The sequence below is a fragment of the Thermothielavioides terrestris genome, chromosome 5 (genome assembly GCF_000226115.1).
Source record: "Thermothielavioides terrestris NRRL 8126 chromosome 5, complete sequence".
NCBI classification, from domain to species: domain Eukaryota; kingdom Fungi; phylum Ascomycota; class Sordariomycetes; order Sordariales; family Chaetomiaceae; genus Thermothielavioides; species Thermothielavioides terrestris.
The window spans coordinates 4,086,426-4,103,885 of NC_016461.1; the positions used below are offsets into that span (position 1 = coordinate 4,086,426).

The window sequence follows — 17,460 nt, forward strand, 5'->3', positions numbered from 1 at the left end:
AGTAGCTACTATATAGCTAAGGCACTCCTTGTTAGTGCTAATCTAGCGCTTCAAAGTCTTTTAGCAATGCTTTATATAGAAGAGATATTGTATATATAGGAGGCTATACTCATTGTAGCTAAATACCTCCTAAATAGCAAGTTGTTCAGCTATAGAGTCGTCGATAATTATATATTTTAGGAGCTAGCCCCTATTAGCTACTCCCCTATACTACTCTAGTAGTATATCTAGATATATTGTAATGCTATTAGTAGTCTACCTCTTTATAAAGAAGTAAATAGAAGGGAGCTAGTAGCTATTAAAGTCCTAAACTATAATTGTAAATAGGTGTTAACCGCTATAGGCAATCTTATAAGTAGTATCTATAATCGCTAGTTGGCTATACTTTTTTAGTGTATCTAATAGGTCTCTATATATAAAGACTAATGCGGAGGAGTTCTCACTAGGTATAGTCAGTGCCTTATATTTGTACTAATCACTATAGGCTAGTAGCTAGGTAATAGCTTCTACGAATTCTACTTTTTTAAAAACCTTATAGGACTATACTTTACGATTATTACGTTTATAGAGTTTAAGAGATCTATAAAGGTTATAAATCTCCTAGGTTATAATATACTAGTCGCCTATATAGTAAAGATATGCCTTAGCCTTAGGAGTTTTAATATAGCTATATAGCTAGTGTTCTATAGCGTTATCGCTATATTTAGTAGTAAAGAGATAGGCAATATACTCTACAATGGTATATAGGCGTTTAACTATCTCGATATCTTCTATCAAGTGATTATACCTATAGCGAATTACGATATTAATAGTACTATCGTTATACTAAACCTCGTAGAGAGTATAGCGGTATAGCTCTATATTCTATAACGCCCTATTACATTTACTTTGCCCTTTGGTCTTTTATAGCATTTTCTAAAGGCAGTAGTAGAATATAGTCTTTATTTACTATTACCTTAGAGCGTCTCTTCTACTATAGAAATGCGATACTCAACGCTATTTGGCTTACTAAGCTATATATAGGAGGGTAAACTTACCCTCTTTGAACTAGCGTTCCTAGATCTTCTGAATATTGTCGAGAATTATAAAGCTACTATTTAGCGCCCTAGGCTCTAGTCTAGATAGGCGAATTGGGGATATATACCTATACCTACGTCTAGAAGCTAGTTCCTCTATAGAGGAACTATCTCCCTTATTAGATAGTTCATCGAATAGTGTAAAGCTATCTAGTAGCTAGGTAGAGGCTAGAGCAAAATTGGAAATGCCGTTCGATTATAACGATTATACGATTGGAGGCTTAGAGATAGGGAGGAGCTAGGGTAGTACCTACTAAGTAGCTAGATCAAGGTTAGGTTTAGTAGGTATATATTCTAGGACTAGGGAGCTTGCTATAGGTATAGTATTAGCAATTCAACGCTAGTAATTAAATTCGCTATTTGACTAAATGGTACTTATATATTAAGGGGGACTAAAGGTGCTAATAGGCTATAGATACTATATCGTTTTATTACTAGCTATATAGTATATCGTTTTATTACTAGCTATATAGTATATCGTTTTATTACTAGCTATATAGTATATCGTTTTACTATTAGTTGTATAGTATATCGTTTTATTGTTAATTATACAAATTAAGCTAGTCTATAGCTAGATTAATACTAAGTAACTACTAATCAGTAGATAGTAAAACAATAGAACTTACTTAGTGTATCTTCTAGTTACTAGCTATATAAAGCGAACCGATCTATAGTAGAATACTAGTCTATAGCTAGATCAATGCTTAGCAACTACTAATATATATCGATAGTAAACTAGTTAACTAACTTACCAATAGGATCTATTAGATATAGGCTAAATATATAGTTCTATAACGATATAACGTTGTAATATAGGTTGAAATATAATAGAGAGTAGATATAGATATAGATTAGTTAGGGAAATATAGGTAGGATATAAACTAGTAGCTAGGTAGCTACTAACGCGACGTAGGCGTAAGGACTACCGTGTAGAAATTGTTAAGCGGCGGCAAAAGGAGTGACTTCTAAGCGTAGGACCTATAGGTATTTGTAGGGACTATGGAAATTAGGCTTGGCGGGACCTCTTTAACGTCTACCTTCTTTTCGGCTTAGCTAGGTCGTCGTTAAAGAGGTCCCGCCAAGACTAATTTCGGAGACTGCCATATATAAGTAATTATAAATCGCCAAGGGTGAATGGGGCCGCCACGACTAAGAGCAACATCAACAATGTAAAATCGCAAAGACTTGTAACAACAACTTTACAAAACCTCAACTAAATCGAAAAAAAAAAGAAAACGAAGATAGCCTATACTCTAACTATAATCCTTATCCTAACCTTAACCTAGTGGGAGACTAGCGCCGCCTCCCGTACCCCTGGCGAACTAACCCCTTGGCGATAGAGCAAACGCCTTGGCGATAGTGGCTATGTAAAAACGTTGTAAAAACATAGCCGACAATTGGCCGAAATTAGTCTTGGCGGGACCTCTTTAACGTCCACCCTTGGCTGGGCCCTGCGCTCCACTGCCTAACAAGCGGGATCGCTGGCGCCCAGGTCACTTTTGGGCCGCCCAGTGGGCCGGCTTCCTTGGGCTAGGCCTGCCTTGGTTCGGGGAGAGTGGGATTGAAAACGGCAACCGGCGCCCTCCCTTCTCTCTCCCGTCTCCAATTCCAATCCCTGTACATCAACAGGACCTCACCTCTCGGCGAGCCTGGTGGGAACAACCCCCTTTGCTCGCGCCGTCGGGCAGGCGAACTCACCATGCATCGCGTCGCGGCTCTGCTCCCCTCGTGGGACCGGTCGAGACAAGCGGCAACAACATCGACGACGACGACTCCGACGCCCACCCCCGCGCCTGCCCCCGCGCCTACGTCCGCGTCCGGGACTGCGCCGAAAACACCCCGGGCGCTGGACAAGGTCTTTGGCTGGGCCGAGAAGATGGTCGTGCCCGCCAGCCGGAACAGCTCCCCCGCCGCAGTCCCCGTGCCCACCCGCTACGGCCGAGAGACATACTGGCCGACCTCGCTCGACAAGGAGTGCGACAAGGCCGCCCGGATCATCAAATCGTTCTGCTGTGAGTCTTGCCTATCTTTCTTTTCTTTGGTTCTTTCCGTTCCAGACACACGTGCTAACGGCGGGATTCAGTTGACGGCTTCCTCTCCCAGGAATTGGAGACGTCTGAAGCAGCAGACGCAACCCAGCCCCAGTCGTCACCCGCCTACGTTACCAAAAAGATTCCCCCACGAATTATACAAAATGCTGTTGGCCTCGCCGTGTTCTCGTGCATGCGCTCCGGCCTCTGGATGTCCGGGTCCGGCGGTGCCGGCTTGATCATAGCCCGCAAGGCGGACGGGACCTGGTCACCTCCGTCGGGCATCATACTCCACACGGCCGAACTTGCCTTTGTCATGGGTGTCGACGTCTACGACTGCCTTCTGGTGATCAACAGCGTGCACACCCTTGAGCTGTTCACCCGCCCCAGGTTAATACTCGGCGCTGATGTCAGCCTGGCCGTAGGGCCACTCGTCGCTGCCGCTGCCGCTGATGGATCCCGAGACCCCGAGATCAGATGGAAGGAGATCAGTGACACCGTCTTGACCTACGTGAAAGCGAGGGGCAAGCACCAGGCGGTGCAGTTGGATGGCTCACTCGTCACGGAACGCGCGAATGAGAACGAGAGGTTCTACTGCGCCGACGTCACCATCCTCGACATCCTTGCCGGCAACATCCCCAAGAACGTGCCTGAGATGCGTCCCCTGTTCGAGGTGATCAAGGCTGCCGAGGGCCGCTCCGACTACGACAAGGCCTTGATGGATTGGTTGGCCCAGCAGCCCGCCCCTGGCGACGCCGACATCGAGAGCCCCGAGGCTTCCATCGCCTCTCCGACAAAACAAGCCTTCGGCCTCCCTGACGCCAACGATCCCGACCCGTTCGGCGTCATCGGTCTGGAAATGGCCGGCATCGAGATCCGGGAGGCCGGCACCAAGCTACGCCCCACGAGCACCCAGTTCGAGTACCACCCGAGCCCGACGAGCCCCGCGTACGGGAGGTTCAGCCGCCAGAGCATGGACACGTTCGTCTCGAGAAGTAACCGAGGCAGCTGCATGTCGGCGAGGACACAGACAACCGTGATGACGGACGCGTGCACGCAGACGGACGCCGCGAGCACCGCTGACACCAGCTACAGCCGCGCCAACAGCGACGACGGAAAGGACGGCGTGGAGAGGTTACCCACGGTTGCGGAACCCGATGAAGTCGATTACACACAGGTCGACAGCAGTGTCATAGAGCAGCTGAAGCCAAAGCCCGTCGAAGTCGCAGCGCCAGAACCGATACCCGCCGCCGAGCTCAACGCGGTGCAGGCCACCGCCGATGCCGCCATCGCTACGGAGCGCGGAGAAGCTAGAAAGACGAAGCTCGAGCCCACAGACCAGGCTGCTAGCCCGGAGGTCTCGGTTGAAGAGCCCAGTCCTCCCGTCACCGACGAGCAGGACGAAGACGCCGATGACGAGGACGACGAAGAAGACGAGGACGAAGAGCCCGTGATCTGCGAAGTGGCCACCGCGTCGACCCAGCCAACGCGGAGCTCCATCCAGACGCCCCAGGTCACTCACGTCATCCACGCCAAGGGCGCCATCGTGACCATCCCGAAGAGGATACCGCCGCCCCTGCCGGCACGGAATCCCGCCCGCGCATCGCGGGGCAGCAAGAGCGACTACGGCGACGTATCCTCGCTGCGGAGCCCCGTCAGAAATTCCTTCCTTTCGGTCGAGTCGCGCAGCGATGATGCCAGCCCCGCTGCGGAGAGAGTTTCTATCGACGAAACGATTGCCACTACCCAAGAAGAGCCCCACACGTCCAAGCCCACCGAAGGAAGCGCGCTCATGCAGCGACCCGCCAGCCCAAGGCACCAGAAGAACTCGTCATCCGTCTGCACCGCCGTCGCCATCGACACCACCGTTCAGCACGGGACCAGCCTCGCCCGAGATGAGAACGAGAACGAGAACGAGAACGATAGAGAGAGCCTCGCGGTCCCACCGACGCCGCAGACCCTCGATCCGGGCTCGTCAGCCGAGGACGAGTCGGAGCGCGAGCCCAAGACGCCCCAGACGGCCGAGACGGATTTGGACACGGCGTCGGAGCAGTCTCGCAAGTCAGGCGAGCGTGTGGACGGGATCTCCGCCTCCGCGGCGAGCGACCCCGAAAGAGGCGGCGCCGTCAGCGTTGCGTGAGCATGCTTGCGCACCCATTCTGCGTACCTAACCAGTCCCACGACCTTGGCACCTGATTGCTTTTGGTGGCGACCTGGCGCAGCAAGGGCGGGTGGAGGTGTTTTCCGATGAAAGGGATTGGGCCATTTTAGAAAGAAAACCGGCGGGAACTTGCTCCTTCCGTTTCTCTTTACTCTCCCAGGCCCGGGTATGACATGAATCCTTCGCCGATGCCGCGACGGGGGCTGGCCGCAGCAGGTAAATCAGCGAGGAGCGGGCTGCGCGTTCAGCCAGCGTTCTAGTTCGGAGGTTCTCCCTATTTCCATGCAGGGGAAGGAAGGCTGGGTCGGTTGATGGGTCGGCGTTTTTTGGTGTTTTGCTTTGCTTTGCTCCTTCATCTCATTGATGGGCGACGAGAGGTCGTCTAAGCCTAATGTGTTTTGTCATGTCCCAGGGGCAGGGTTGGGAGGAACTGAGATGCAGAGGCAGCGCGATATTATGATACCCAATTTAAATGGAATGACGGGATGGCCATGTTCGGGGGGGGAGCGAGGGACGTTGAGAGCGCCGGCCTGGGCAAGACTCGCGGATAGTAGGTGATGGTCTCGACCAGTGATAAGAAAAAGGAAGAAGAGAATAGAGCCAGCGGATATTCCCTAGCAACACCGTTGCAAAAAGCTTCAGGTTGTGACAGTCTCCATCTAGTTAACCAGGAAACCAGAGTTAGTTCACAAACCGGACTTCCTAAAATCATACACACGTTCATCTCGCCAATACCCAGTCCAACGACCGGCCCCTTCCCTGATTTTCACAGCACGACCGACCCAATTCAAGCACTGACAACACCGAACTACACTACACCAACTCCGCCGCGGCCCCACCGATAGCCAGCTTGCCCGTCTCTTTGACCTTGGTCTGGAAGATGACCTTCTTGCTGTTGCCCGGCTCCCGCCACATCTCGGTGACGAGGGTCTGACCCGGGACGACGGTGCCGGCGAAGCGGACCTTGATGCTGCGGAAGCGGCCGAAGCGCTCGTAGACGGCCTTGCCGGCGATGCCGAAGAAGCACAGGCCGTGCAGGATCGGCTGCTTGAAGCCGCCTACCCTGGCGAAGGCCGGGTCGATGTGGAGGGGGCTTTTTTTGTGGAAAAAGGAGAGTTAGTTAGCTTGTCAAATTATTGATAGGGGGTTGCGGGAGGGAGGCACGGGAGGTTGGGAGGTTGGGATAGGATAGGATAGGTAGATGCGGGAGGGAGGGAAGGACATACTTGTAGTCGCCGCTCAGCCGGTAAATGGCGGCCTGCTCCTCGGTGGTCTTCTCCTCGACGACGACGTCCGGCGCGCGCGCGGGGGGCTTGTTGGCGGCGGTGCTGGCGCCGCGGTCGGCGGGCTTGCTCTGGCCGCCGAAGCCGCCGCAGCCGCGCAGGAAGACGGTCATCTCGTTGTAGAAGAGCTCCTCGCCCGTCTCGGCGTTGACCGTCGTCACGCCCGACCGGACGATGGCCGCGTTGCCCTTGTCGACCACCTCGAGCAGCCGGGCCTTGGAGATGAGCCTGCCCGACGTGGGGATCGGGTACTTCTTGATCTCGAGGTACTGCTCGCCGTGGAGCAGCATCATGGGCGAGAAGTTGGGCACCAGGTCGTCCAGGTTGTAGGGCGTCTCGGCGTCGAACGGCGGGATCACGCCGAAGGTGGGGATCGCCTGGAACTCGTCGTTGCCCTCGCTGGTAGGCTTGTCAGTCCTGCGGCTGGAGAGCAACTATGCGGGCATCCATCTTACAAGACGTAGCGCAGGTCGGTCCGCTTCGCGCCGATGCCGAGATTGTAGAGCATCACGTCGCGCTCCGTGTACTTGAACTCGGTGCCCTTGCCCTCGGCCTTGAGCGCCTCCTGGATGGCGTCGAGGTACTTGTTGCCGCCGGACGCACTCTACGGGAACAGAAACTCGTTAACATTTCATGTAATTTTACACTTGAAACATATCATGATACTATGGTACATAGATGGGAACAAAAAAACAGGCCCCGGAGGCAGGGAGGAAAGAGGATCATACCTTTCCTTCGCCGCTCCGGTTGTCCAAGTTCGCCATGATCTTCTCCAGGCTGTCCTGCGTCTTCTCGGGGTGGTCGGCGCGGTCGTCGAACGTGACGATGTCGCGCCAGTGCTTGACGACTTCCTCAGGGGTGAGCGGCACGTCGATGGGGAACGCGTGCCCGCCGGAGCGCTGCCACCTCGTCTGGCCGACCCAGCCGCTGCCGACCTCGTACAGACCGCCGGTCGGGTTTGGCACCTTGTCGCTGCAGAGCGCGAGCACCAGGGGCGCGATGTAGTCGGGCTTGAACGCCCGGACACGCTCCTCGGGCAGGATGGTCCTGGTCATCGCTGTGCCCGCATTAGGGGCAATAGTGTTGACGAAGATGTTGTACTTGGCACCCTCGAGAGCAAGCGCGCGCGAGAAACCCAGGATGGCGCATTTCTGTCCGCTTCGGTTAGCCTGTATCTTTTTTTGCCTCGCCTCACCCGAGGTTGGGATTCCCTGCTTACCGCCGCAGAGTAGTTCGCTTGGCCAAAGTTGCCATAGATGCCGCTGGTCGACGTGGTGTTGACGATGCGGCCGTACTTCTGCTTCAGGAAGTAGGGCCAGGCGGCCTTGGTGACCTTGTAGGTACCGCGGGCGTGCACGTTCATGACAGGGTCCCAGAGGCTGTCATCCATGTTGGTGAAGGCCTTATCCCTCAGAATGCCAGCGTTGTTGATGACAATGTCGATGCGACCGAAAGCGTCGATGGCCGTCTTGACCACAGCATCACCGTCCTCGGCCGAGAACTTGGCGGCCACGGCCTTACCGCCCATCTTCTTGATCTCGTTGACCACGTCGTCGGGGTTAGCAACATCATTGACAACCACAGCGGCGCCCGCTTTAGCGAAGGCCAAGCAGTAAGCACGGCCGATACCGGCACCACCGCCGGTGACGAGGGCGACGCGGCCGGTGAAGTCGATCTTCTCGCCCTGCTCGTTCGGACCCAGCTTCTGCGACTCCTCGAGGAGGGCGGTGAAGTCGTTGGGGCCGGTGGGATACTGGGGCTTGGAGAAGTCGCCCACACGGTCCCACTTCTTCAGGATGGCGCTCGCGGTGTAGGTGTCGTCGCACTTGAGCAGCAGGCCGCTCGACCGCTCCCACCTGAGCTTGGCAATGTGGCCGCCGCCGACCTCGAAAATGGAGCCCGTCTCGCTCGTGTTGTTCTTGTGCACCAGGACAGCCACCAGGGGCACGACCCACTCGGGCTTCATGAGGGCCAAGACGTCGGGGGGCATGACGGTCTCGGTCATGCGGCTCGCGGCGACGGGGGCAATGACGTTGGAGATGATGTTGTACTTGACGCCCTCCTTGGCGAGCGTCTCGGTGAAGCCGACCATGGCGAGCTTGGCGGCCGAGTAGTTCGTCTGCCCGAAGTTGCCGAACAGGCCGGCGGCCGAGGCCGTGTTGATGATGCGGCCGTACTTCTGCTTGCGGAAGTGGGGCCAGGCGGCGCGGGCGCACTTGTAGCTGCCCTTGACGTGCACCTTGAAGATGAGGTCCCAGTCCTGGTCCTTCATGTTCTTGAAGCTGACATCGCGCAGGATGCCGGCGTTGTTGATGAGCACGTCGACGCGACCGAAGGCCTTGATGGCCGTGTCGATGATCCGGTCGCCATACTCGACGCTGTCGTAGTTGGCCACAGCCTTGCCGCCCGCGGCCTTGATCTCGTTGACGACGACATCGGCGGCCTAGCAGTGTTGCGTTAACACGGCGGGACCCAGGCAATCCCCAACCCGATCATGATCAAAGCATACGCACCTTGGTGTCGTTGCCCTCGCCCTTGAATGACCCGCCGAGATCGTTGACCACCACGCTGGCGCCGCGCGATGCAAAGAACGTGGCATAGGCCTTGCCGAGACCGCCGCCCGCGCCGGTGACGACAACCACCTGGCCGTCGAATCTCAATTGGTCCGTCATGCTGAATCTGGGAAGAATGCGAAGAAATGCGGCAAAAGGGAAGAAGGGGTAGAAATTGGGCACTCCAGTCTGGATTTGGGTAAAAGGCACAAGAAGGCAGCCGCTCTCTCCCTACTTGTTTTATGCAGTCAGCAATCCCTTTGACGTCGGCAAGTGTAACAGGGCTGAGCTGCCGGTCCTCGTTAAGCCGAGGCAATGAATGGGGTGCCACTGTTAGCCAGCTTTGCCGAGAGGCGGGGACACCGGCCGAGACGCAACGGCTGTAGAAGGTAGCACAGACCACCTTGGAGGATGGAGGAAATTAGTCATCATCAGTAGGGGAGCACAGAGAGCATTTAGTATGGCAGATGCTCACCTCCTATACTTAGAAAAATTAACTACCTCCACCGTTTGTTTTTATAGTGCCCAATAATAGGATTTAGGTAGCTTCATCCCGCCTAAGGCTATTCCCTTTTCTTCTAGTTGTATAGCCCTTCTACGATCCGGTCTAGGCCCCGGTTTTCTTCGACGTTTTCTCGGCGACATTGCCCCGACGTTGTTTACTGTTTTCTTTAGTAGTTTGACGGTTGACACCTTGACGGTATAATGTTTTGCCCTATCAGTTGGGCTTTGATTATATTACAATTTAGTTATTCGATTATACGTATAGTAGTGCTATTTTCTCTTAGTTTAGGCCTCGATACTAGTATTAGCCTCTAGTCTATTTATTTGTTTATAGCTGTTTAAAGGCCTATTTCTTAATAGCAGCATCGACGCTAGTTTACTATTACTATCACTATTATAAATTTACAAGCGCGATTTTATAGCGGCTTAGGCCATCTATATCATTTACACTAGGGTAGAAGAAACCGTTATAGCGGCTAACGGCCTTGTAGAAGCTAGTAGAGGAGACGGGCATACTGAGGGCCTAACGACAACGAGCGACCAAGGCCTTAGACAGTCGCCTTAGAGGGACGCTAAGACAGACTGATCAGCAATAGTAGCCAAAAAATATTCCTAGACGTATATCGCTATAGCCTAGATCAAGCTTAAGTCTAGAGACCTCGACTTTCTAGTCAACCTCTACGATAGTCTAAGAATCCCTCTACTTATCGCTATAACACCTACCCAAGCCCTTAAGAAACCTCCCCAAGGTTTCTACCAAGGTTTTTAGAAATCAGCCTCGACAGTTAGGAAGTTGGGACTTCGATTTTACATCTACCAAGGCCCTAGAGTAGCTAGATATACCCTAGATACAAAGGAAGTCGATAGGTAGTAGACTTATACTAAGCTTTAGCAGCTCTAATAGAGGCCTTGAACTTAGAATTCAAATCTTTACCTAAAGTAGCTAGTACGACCTTCCCTTCGACTAAAAACCTAAGGAAGTTAGACTTAGAAAATCGTAGCTTCCCCTAGCCTAGCTATACCTAGTACCTACTAAGTATACTACGTAGTATCTACCTCTTATCTACCTCTATAGGGACTTCTTTCCTTCCTTTAATATCACTAGAGCGGCACCCTATTACATTATCTAGTATCACAAGTCGGCAAGACTATTGTAGATTTCATAGTGGCAAGGTAGGTACATAGATTGTAGGGGTAGCGCTTAATATATTAGATAAAGGACGTCTACCCTACTTTAGACTAGGAGAGGAGATCGATCCTATAATTATTATCACTATTGTTTCAAGGGGCGTCGCGTTCCTATAGTGTACCTAGTTGTTTCTTAGTTTAGAGTATCCGTTAGCCCCCTTAATTGTTTGCTATATTACTATTACTAAAATTCTTTTAATCAACGTAGTATATTAGCGTAGCCAATTTTCTTATATCGTCGTTATTTAGAAAGTCTTTGTAGAAAACCCTATAGGATCAAGCTACTTTATCTTCTATACCTATAAGCCTAGAGATTGGTTTAGCCCTATTGCAATCCTAGTTTTAGGAACTTAGAGTATTAGAGCGATACGAAGCTAGTAGTAAATCATTAGTATCGTCTTTGCTCATTTCCAACCTACTATCGCTTCGACGCCTAGCCGTTGTAGCACTACTCTCTATAACGTAGCGTTATAAAGGCGCTAGCACAATAGTATCGTAGCCAGAGTTTTATAGCTAGTACCGGGAGTTGGCCCAGTTCTATATCTCTACGATCTATATATATATCCAAATGTTGGATATCGCCTAGGATATAGTAGACAACGTCACCCTATATTAATTTGTCGCTAGACTTTATAGCCTAGTATATAAATAGTAGCTATCTAGTTACTAAGGTAATTGTAAAAACCTCAAGGATATTAAAGCAGTATTTCTAGCCTAGTTCCTAGAGCCTAAGGCCTCCGAATCTATTAACGACTTTATTATAGCTAGCTCTTTTACCTAGAATAATAGAGAGCTACTAAACTATTATTTGCGCTAAGCTAGAGATCTAGAGCGTAGAATCTTAGATCTAAAAGTTAAATATATCCTTGTTAACCGACTTATCTTAGGAATATACAACGGTAAAAAAGATCTAGCCCTTTAGGCTTAAGTTTATAATCGCTTTTATAGTACCTAGAAAATAGTCCTATATAACTATAGAGATAAGTTGTCTAAGGATATAACTTTCAAGGATATCTATACTAAGATTTAGTATATAGCCTCAGAGCTTAAGGAGATAGAGAAGCCTATAGAAGAAGAAGTCGATAAAGATAATTAGGACCCTTAATTGTAGCTTATCAAGAAGCTTATAGAGTCGATCGCTATAGCTATTCGATTAGCCCCTCTAGCCTAGCCTATTCCCTACCCTTAGAATATTCAATATCGTTAGCTATATAACCCTAAGTAGGATCAGTTAGGCTAGTTTTAGCTAGGTCAGTTTCAGCCTAGTTAGTTTTAGCTATATTGTCCTACTTCGCCCCTTCCCAACATTTAAAGAGTATAACTCTAACTATAGTTTAGACTCTTTTAACGGTTTTACTACGATTGATATAGTGTTATAGATGCCGACTATATAACACTAGAGTGCCTCTACTAGTATAAAATCCTATCGTATATCTAAGAGGCCAACTTTCGTTATTGAATTGCGAATTAGCTACCTCCTATAGCTATATAGTCTAGTGCTCTACATTGTAACTAGTTGTAGAGAGTAGCCCCTACCTAAGAGGAAGCTCTATATATATCTACATTGACTACTAAGCCTCCTTTAATAGCAATACTCTTAGTAGGTAACGCTATAGCCACTTAATAGGAAATAGAGCATATAATAGCCGAGGCTTAGGCTATTAAGGACGCCCATTAGCTTATTATTCACCTAATAGCCTACAACCTAAAGGTAGCTCGCCTACCTCCTACTAAGAAAAAGGATAAATTGACTTCTAAGCCCGCTTTAAAGCTAATAACTAAGCTAGTCATTTCGAAGTAGAAGAAGGTCCGATTTAATCCCTTAGCTATTCGCTAGATTAAAGAGTATATTCGAGACAAAGACTATATTCGTAATATTATAGATAATAAGGACTATTAGGATAAGGTTGTAGTAGCTTAGGATTTCCTATCTACTATACCGCTAATGCTAGAGGCTACACTACCCGACCTCCGCCTAATAGAGCAGCCTACTAAGCCGACAACCTAGCTTGCCTAGGGAGGTCTATTAGCGATAGCTTAGGACGTTGATATAACGGGGCCTAATACTGTAGCTACTATAGTAGTAGACAAACTTATTGAGTAGATTGCTTAGCAGGTAAAGGCTAAGCTTTAGGCTAACGCCTAGGCTTCTAACACTAACTCCCCCAAACTGACTAAGTATCCTAACGTAGAAGACAAGCGATTCAAGATGTAAGTATAGGAAGATTTGAGCACGTCTTCTTAGCCTTGCTTATACTTAGTTGGCTTAGTACGCTATAGGATTCCCTTATTTGACATTGGATCTATACTAGCAGATGTCAAAGTCAGTATCAATTTGATCTAGCTACTAGATTTAGTACTATGTCTATAGACCAATTTAAATTATATCCTAATGGCAAAGGAGTATAGTAACTATAAAAAGAAGGACGATTAGTCTTATATAGTTAAGTCTGTTACTATCAATCTTTGCCTACCTAAGATTAGACCTTACTAGCTTTCCTAGGATATTATTGATCTATATTATCCTATTGTTATAGGCCGTAGCCTCAACTATTGCAATGTCGATGTAATCGCCATCTACTTCATCGAAGGATACCTCAACTATATTAAATCCTAGTGCCTAATAGTTGATTATAGTATATCCCTTAACTACATCTCTCCCTAGTTTTATAAGAAGCTTAGGCTAACGCCTATCCCACTGAAGTTCCTATAGAAAGTCAGCCTAGCCAACGATACTACTAGCTTCATTACGAAATACGTTACTTTTATACTTTACATTGGCAATGTAATCACTAGTATAGTCAGCTTCGTATATAGCAATAGAGGTGCCGATATACTATTGTCGAACAACTAGCTTCTCTACGTCAAGGGTCGTATAGACTAGGGAGACCTTACCCTTATAGTCAGAGCTATAAACGGTTTCACCTTGGTAGTGCCTTTCACTATTATATAGGAGCATTATACAACACCTATGAAAGAAGCCGAGCCTATTATTACTAGCGACATTGACAAAGAGGTTAAGCATTAGACCTCCCTACTAAAGACGGCTAGCATTGAGTAGCGTATCGACGTTATTACTAAGTTGTATAAGCTCAATGACCTATATTAAGCCTTGGAAGAAGCGGATATAGTCAACGCCGTTAGAGGTCTAGAAGATGTTCTTAGCAACCTAAATATAAAGGCCTAATTCCTAAGGCTTAGGGGATCTAGGCCTTATTGTTTATAGAGCTGTATTAGATTTATATAATTTAGTTGTTATTAGTTTCCATCGAGGATTCAACAACAGTTTCCTCTTTAGAGATTTCTTTATATAAGTCTTTTATATATATTCTTCCTACTTATTAGGAGTATTCTTCGCGTTATAGGCAACATTTGCCTATAGATTCTTCTAGCATTGCTAGGATCAGTTAGGCAGACTTAGCTACTTCTTCCAATAGTATAGTTTACTACTACCTCGCTTCCGTTGGTAATAGCGTAATGCTATGTAATCTATTGCCTAGATTCGGCACTACCACTATTATAGAGATCTTCGCTATATAGCTATCAAGGTAGCCACCTAATAGTCGCTCCTCGCCACCTTTACCACTATCACTACTACTGCCACTATTACCATCGCCGCTATTACTACTATCTCCGTCACCGTCTTCGTTACTACTATTATCGCCGTTGTCACTAGATGACTTATCACTATATAACTCATCTCTAGATAACTTATCGCTAAGTGACTTATTACCTATAGCTACGCTAGGTGTATCTACTATATTATTTGCGATAACTATATCCATTACTTTAATCGCACCGTTGCTACTATCGCTATCGCTATTAGCGTCATCGCCGCCACCGTTACCGTTGCTATTAGAACTATTACCCTACCGTTTAGCTCTAGTGTTAAGGCTCGACTATTTTATACAAGTTATACAATTATATTATTGTAGCCTTCTCTGACCAGCACCGTTTTCTAGATAGAGGCCACCTAGTGATAGTATCATCGTACGTTTAGTATACTTAGCGATATCGAGTTCTATATAGATCCTTAGGGACAGTATTATCAAGACTACTAGAGCCGAAGAAACTATTACACTATAGTATAGGCCGGCCTTAGCCATAGGCTTGCTAGTAGTGCAACGACAGTAGGCGATTTAGGCCTTGGACAGCTACGCTAGAGGGACGCTAGGGCAGACTAACATAGGAAGGGCTACTTAAGATAGCGCTCAATAGCATTTTGGTAGGAATCTAGTTTTTCAAAGCCCTTAGCCTAGATTTCTAGATTTCCTATAGAAACTAGCTAGCCTCACTAAGTCTCTAGGATAGCCTAAGAATCCTCCTACTTATTACTACGATACTACCCTAAGGCCCTAAGAACCTCCCCTAAGATATTAGAAACTAGCTTTAACTAATAAGAAATTCTGTCTTTGTAGTTTACAGCCCTTAACTATAAAATCCCTAGAGGCTATAGGGATTACCCTACAACAGTGGAAGAAGCTGAAAGAACTTAGCCTACACTACTCCCCAAGGCCTAAGACAGCATTTTAGTAGTAAAATCGAAATTCGAAGAGGGACCCCTTTGAAATCCGCTACTCCTTGTAAAAATGGCCATTTTCATAGAGTCTATAGAGTATAGTCGACTCTTGGTTCAAAAACTCTAGGATCACCTTAGGCCTAGTTGCTACTTCCGATCTAGATAGGGCAACCGTAGCCCGCTAGCTCTACTATACCTAGAAGGACTACTTCGCTTTCTCCCTAGAAGATTTACCACCTACCAATATCGTAGAGTATCCTATTATTACTAGGCCTAGGGCCAAGCTAGTTGTTAGACCGTAGCTATTTCGGTACTCCCTAGGTTATTAGCACTTTGTAAACTACATCTTTAGGAAGATAGAAGAAGCGGCGATCATCTTATATAGCGAAAGCCTATATAGAGTATAGACCATCTTTATAGACAAACCTAGCTAGTTATCTCGTCTACTAGAGCAAAGGGTTTATCGCGTTGTCTATAATTTTCGGCCTATCAATTCCAACACCGTCAAGTCGACTTACCTATACTATAATATAGAATCGGATTTAAATAACGTTGGTTTAGAGAAACCGACTTGTTATTTAAAAACCAATATCTCTAATAGCTACTAGGCACTCCCTATCTGTCTAGGAGATAAATGGCTAACCAGCTTCATTTCACTAAATAGGTAGTTTACCTACCGTTGTATTACGTAAGGCCTAAAGAATATACTTATAATATACACCTAGTTTAGTAACCTAGTTTTCAGGGCGTTGTTGGAAAGACTAGGACTAAATTTCAATTGGCATTGTCGACAATGTAGCTAGCTAATCCGCTCGCTAGACACCGATTAGCTAATCACTTAGAAACTACTATAGAAACTTACCTTGTTGGGATCTATATAGCTTTTACTAGTATTGCTATCTGCTCTTAGCTACTATAAGTCTATTAGCAACTGTCTTACTATCTATATCGACGATTATCTTATAAGCGGCTATAACTTCTAGAGCTACCTTACGTTTCTCTATAAGGTTTACTTCCTATAGGTTGCCTTTAGTCTAGTCTCTTTAGCTCCTAGGAAATTAGAATTCTTTATAGACTAGATCAAAGTAGTTGGATTTCAGCTTATAGGCAGAAAAATTTTTCCTACTCAGAAATATCGGCAGAAGTTCCAGTAGTAGGCAGAACAGTAGGCTAAGTCGCCGCCTAAGACATAGGAGGAGGCGTAACAACTGATTTTTATAACTCTATTTTTACAGAGATATATCCTAGGGAGGGCTAATCTAGTACAAAAGCTAAAGACTACGTTTTTTAAAGTTATTACCACTACTACTACGACTAGGAAGAAGTTAGTAGTAATGGAATAGAAACCTCGCGACTCGCTTTACTAAATAGCAAAGTACAACGAGGCTATTTAGCGGATTTATCGGTCAATTTAACAAAATACGATCTACAGTATTGATCTTACTAAAGCCTTCTATATTGCGACTAATATAAGTAAGACAGAGCTTAGAGCAATTATATTTTAGCTTAGCCTAGAAGTATATCCAAATAAAGAATATTAGTAAACCTAGTACTTTAAGAACATCGAGATCAATATATTTATATCGTTTAGCTTAATAGATACTAAGTCCTAGTATTTAGTGCTAGAGAAGGAAACTCTAGCTATTGTTAAGGCACTAAAGAAATCGCAATAGATTACTTAGGTATCCGATTTTCCGATCTATATCTATACCGACCACCTATCTATTATATAGTCTATAAACAACTTTAACGAGGTCTATTTAAAGGTAGTTCGATAAATCGATAAGATTACCGAGTTCGACGTCATCTTCTACTATCGACCGAATATAGATAAGATCATTGGGATTACTGATAGTATGTCTAGACTAATAGGCCCTCTCTAAGATATACTCGACTATAGATTAGGAGAGTGGTAGAGCATTAGGTCAATAATACGTATAGACGACTCGACTAGGCTAATACTACATTTTACTGATCTGCCATTTAGTAGCTACCCTAGCAAGTATCTACAATATCACCTCAAGGCTATTAGAACGACGTTCACTGACACTTAGTATAATAACATTGTAGTATAGCTAATAGAAGGAGATAAAGGCATTTAGTATCTCCCCCGATATCGACGCCGTTAAGTAAAACGGTAAGCTTTG

The 17,460-nt window shown here is 47.0% G+C and overlaps 2 protein-coding genes across 2 annotated transcripts; one reads left to right on the forward strand and one right to left on the reverse strand.

Moving 5' to 3' along the window:
* Positions 1-2,572: 2,572 nt before the first annotated feature.
* THITE_2122732 (uncharacterized protein) lies at positions 2,573-5,535 on the forward strand. Its single transcript, XM_003657178.1, has 2 exons — positions 2,573-3,088; positions 3,160-5,535. Exons 1-2 carry the CDS (start codon positions 2,776-2,778, stop codon positions 5,244-5,246), a joined length of 2,400 nt encoding a protein of 799 aa, XP_003657226.1. The 5' UTR covers positions 2,573-2,775; the 3' UTR covers positions 5,247-5,535.
* A 417-nt stretch (positions 5,536-5,952) lies between these two features.
* Positions 5,953-9,476, reverse strand: THITE_2122733 (uncharacterized protein). Its single transcript, XM_003657179.1, has 6 exons — positions 9,064-9,476; positions 7,770-8,993; positions 7,279-7,701; positions 7,006-7,154; positions 6,494-6,949; positions 5,953-6,360 (listed from the first exon to the last, which is right to left on the reverse strand). The coding sequence occupies exons 1-6, from the start codon at positions 9,220-9,222 to the stop codon at positions 6,081-6,083; spliced, it is 2,691 nt and encodes an 896-aa protein (XP_003657227.1). The 5' UTR covers positions 9,223-9,476; the 3' UTR covers positions 5,953-6,080.
* Between the last annotated feature and the right edge of the window lie 7,984 nt (positions 9,477-17,460).

Coding starts and splice junctions, on each gene's coding strand:
- THITE_2122732 (XM_003657178.1), top strand. CDS start 2,776: ATGCATCGCGTCGCGGCTCTGCTCCCCTCGTGGGACCGGTCGAGACAA. Junction 3,089..3,159: donor GATCATCAAATCGTTCTGCT/GTGAGTCTTGCC, acceptor GGCGGGATTCAG/TTGACGGCTTCCTCTCCCAG.
- THITE_2122733 (XM_003657179.1), bottom strand. CDS start 9,222: ATGACGGACCAATTGAGATTCGACGGCCAGGTGGTTGTCGTCACCGGC. Junction 7,702..7,769: donor AAGCGAACTACTCTGCGGCG/GTAAGCAGGGAA, acceptor CGAAGCGGACAG/AAATGCGCCATCCTGGGTTT. Junction 6,950..7,005: donor ACCGACCTGCGCTACGTCTT/GTAAGATGGATG, acceptor CAAGCCTACCAG/CGAGGGCAACGACGAGTTCC.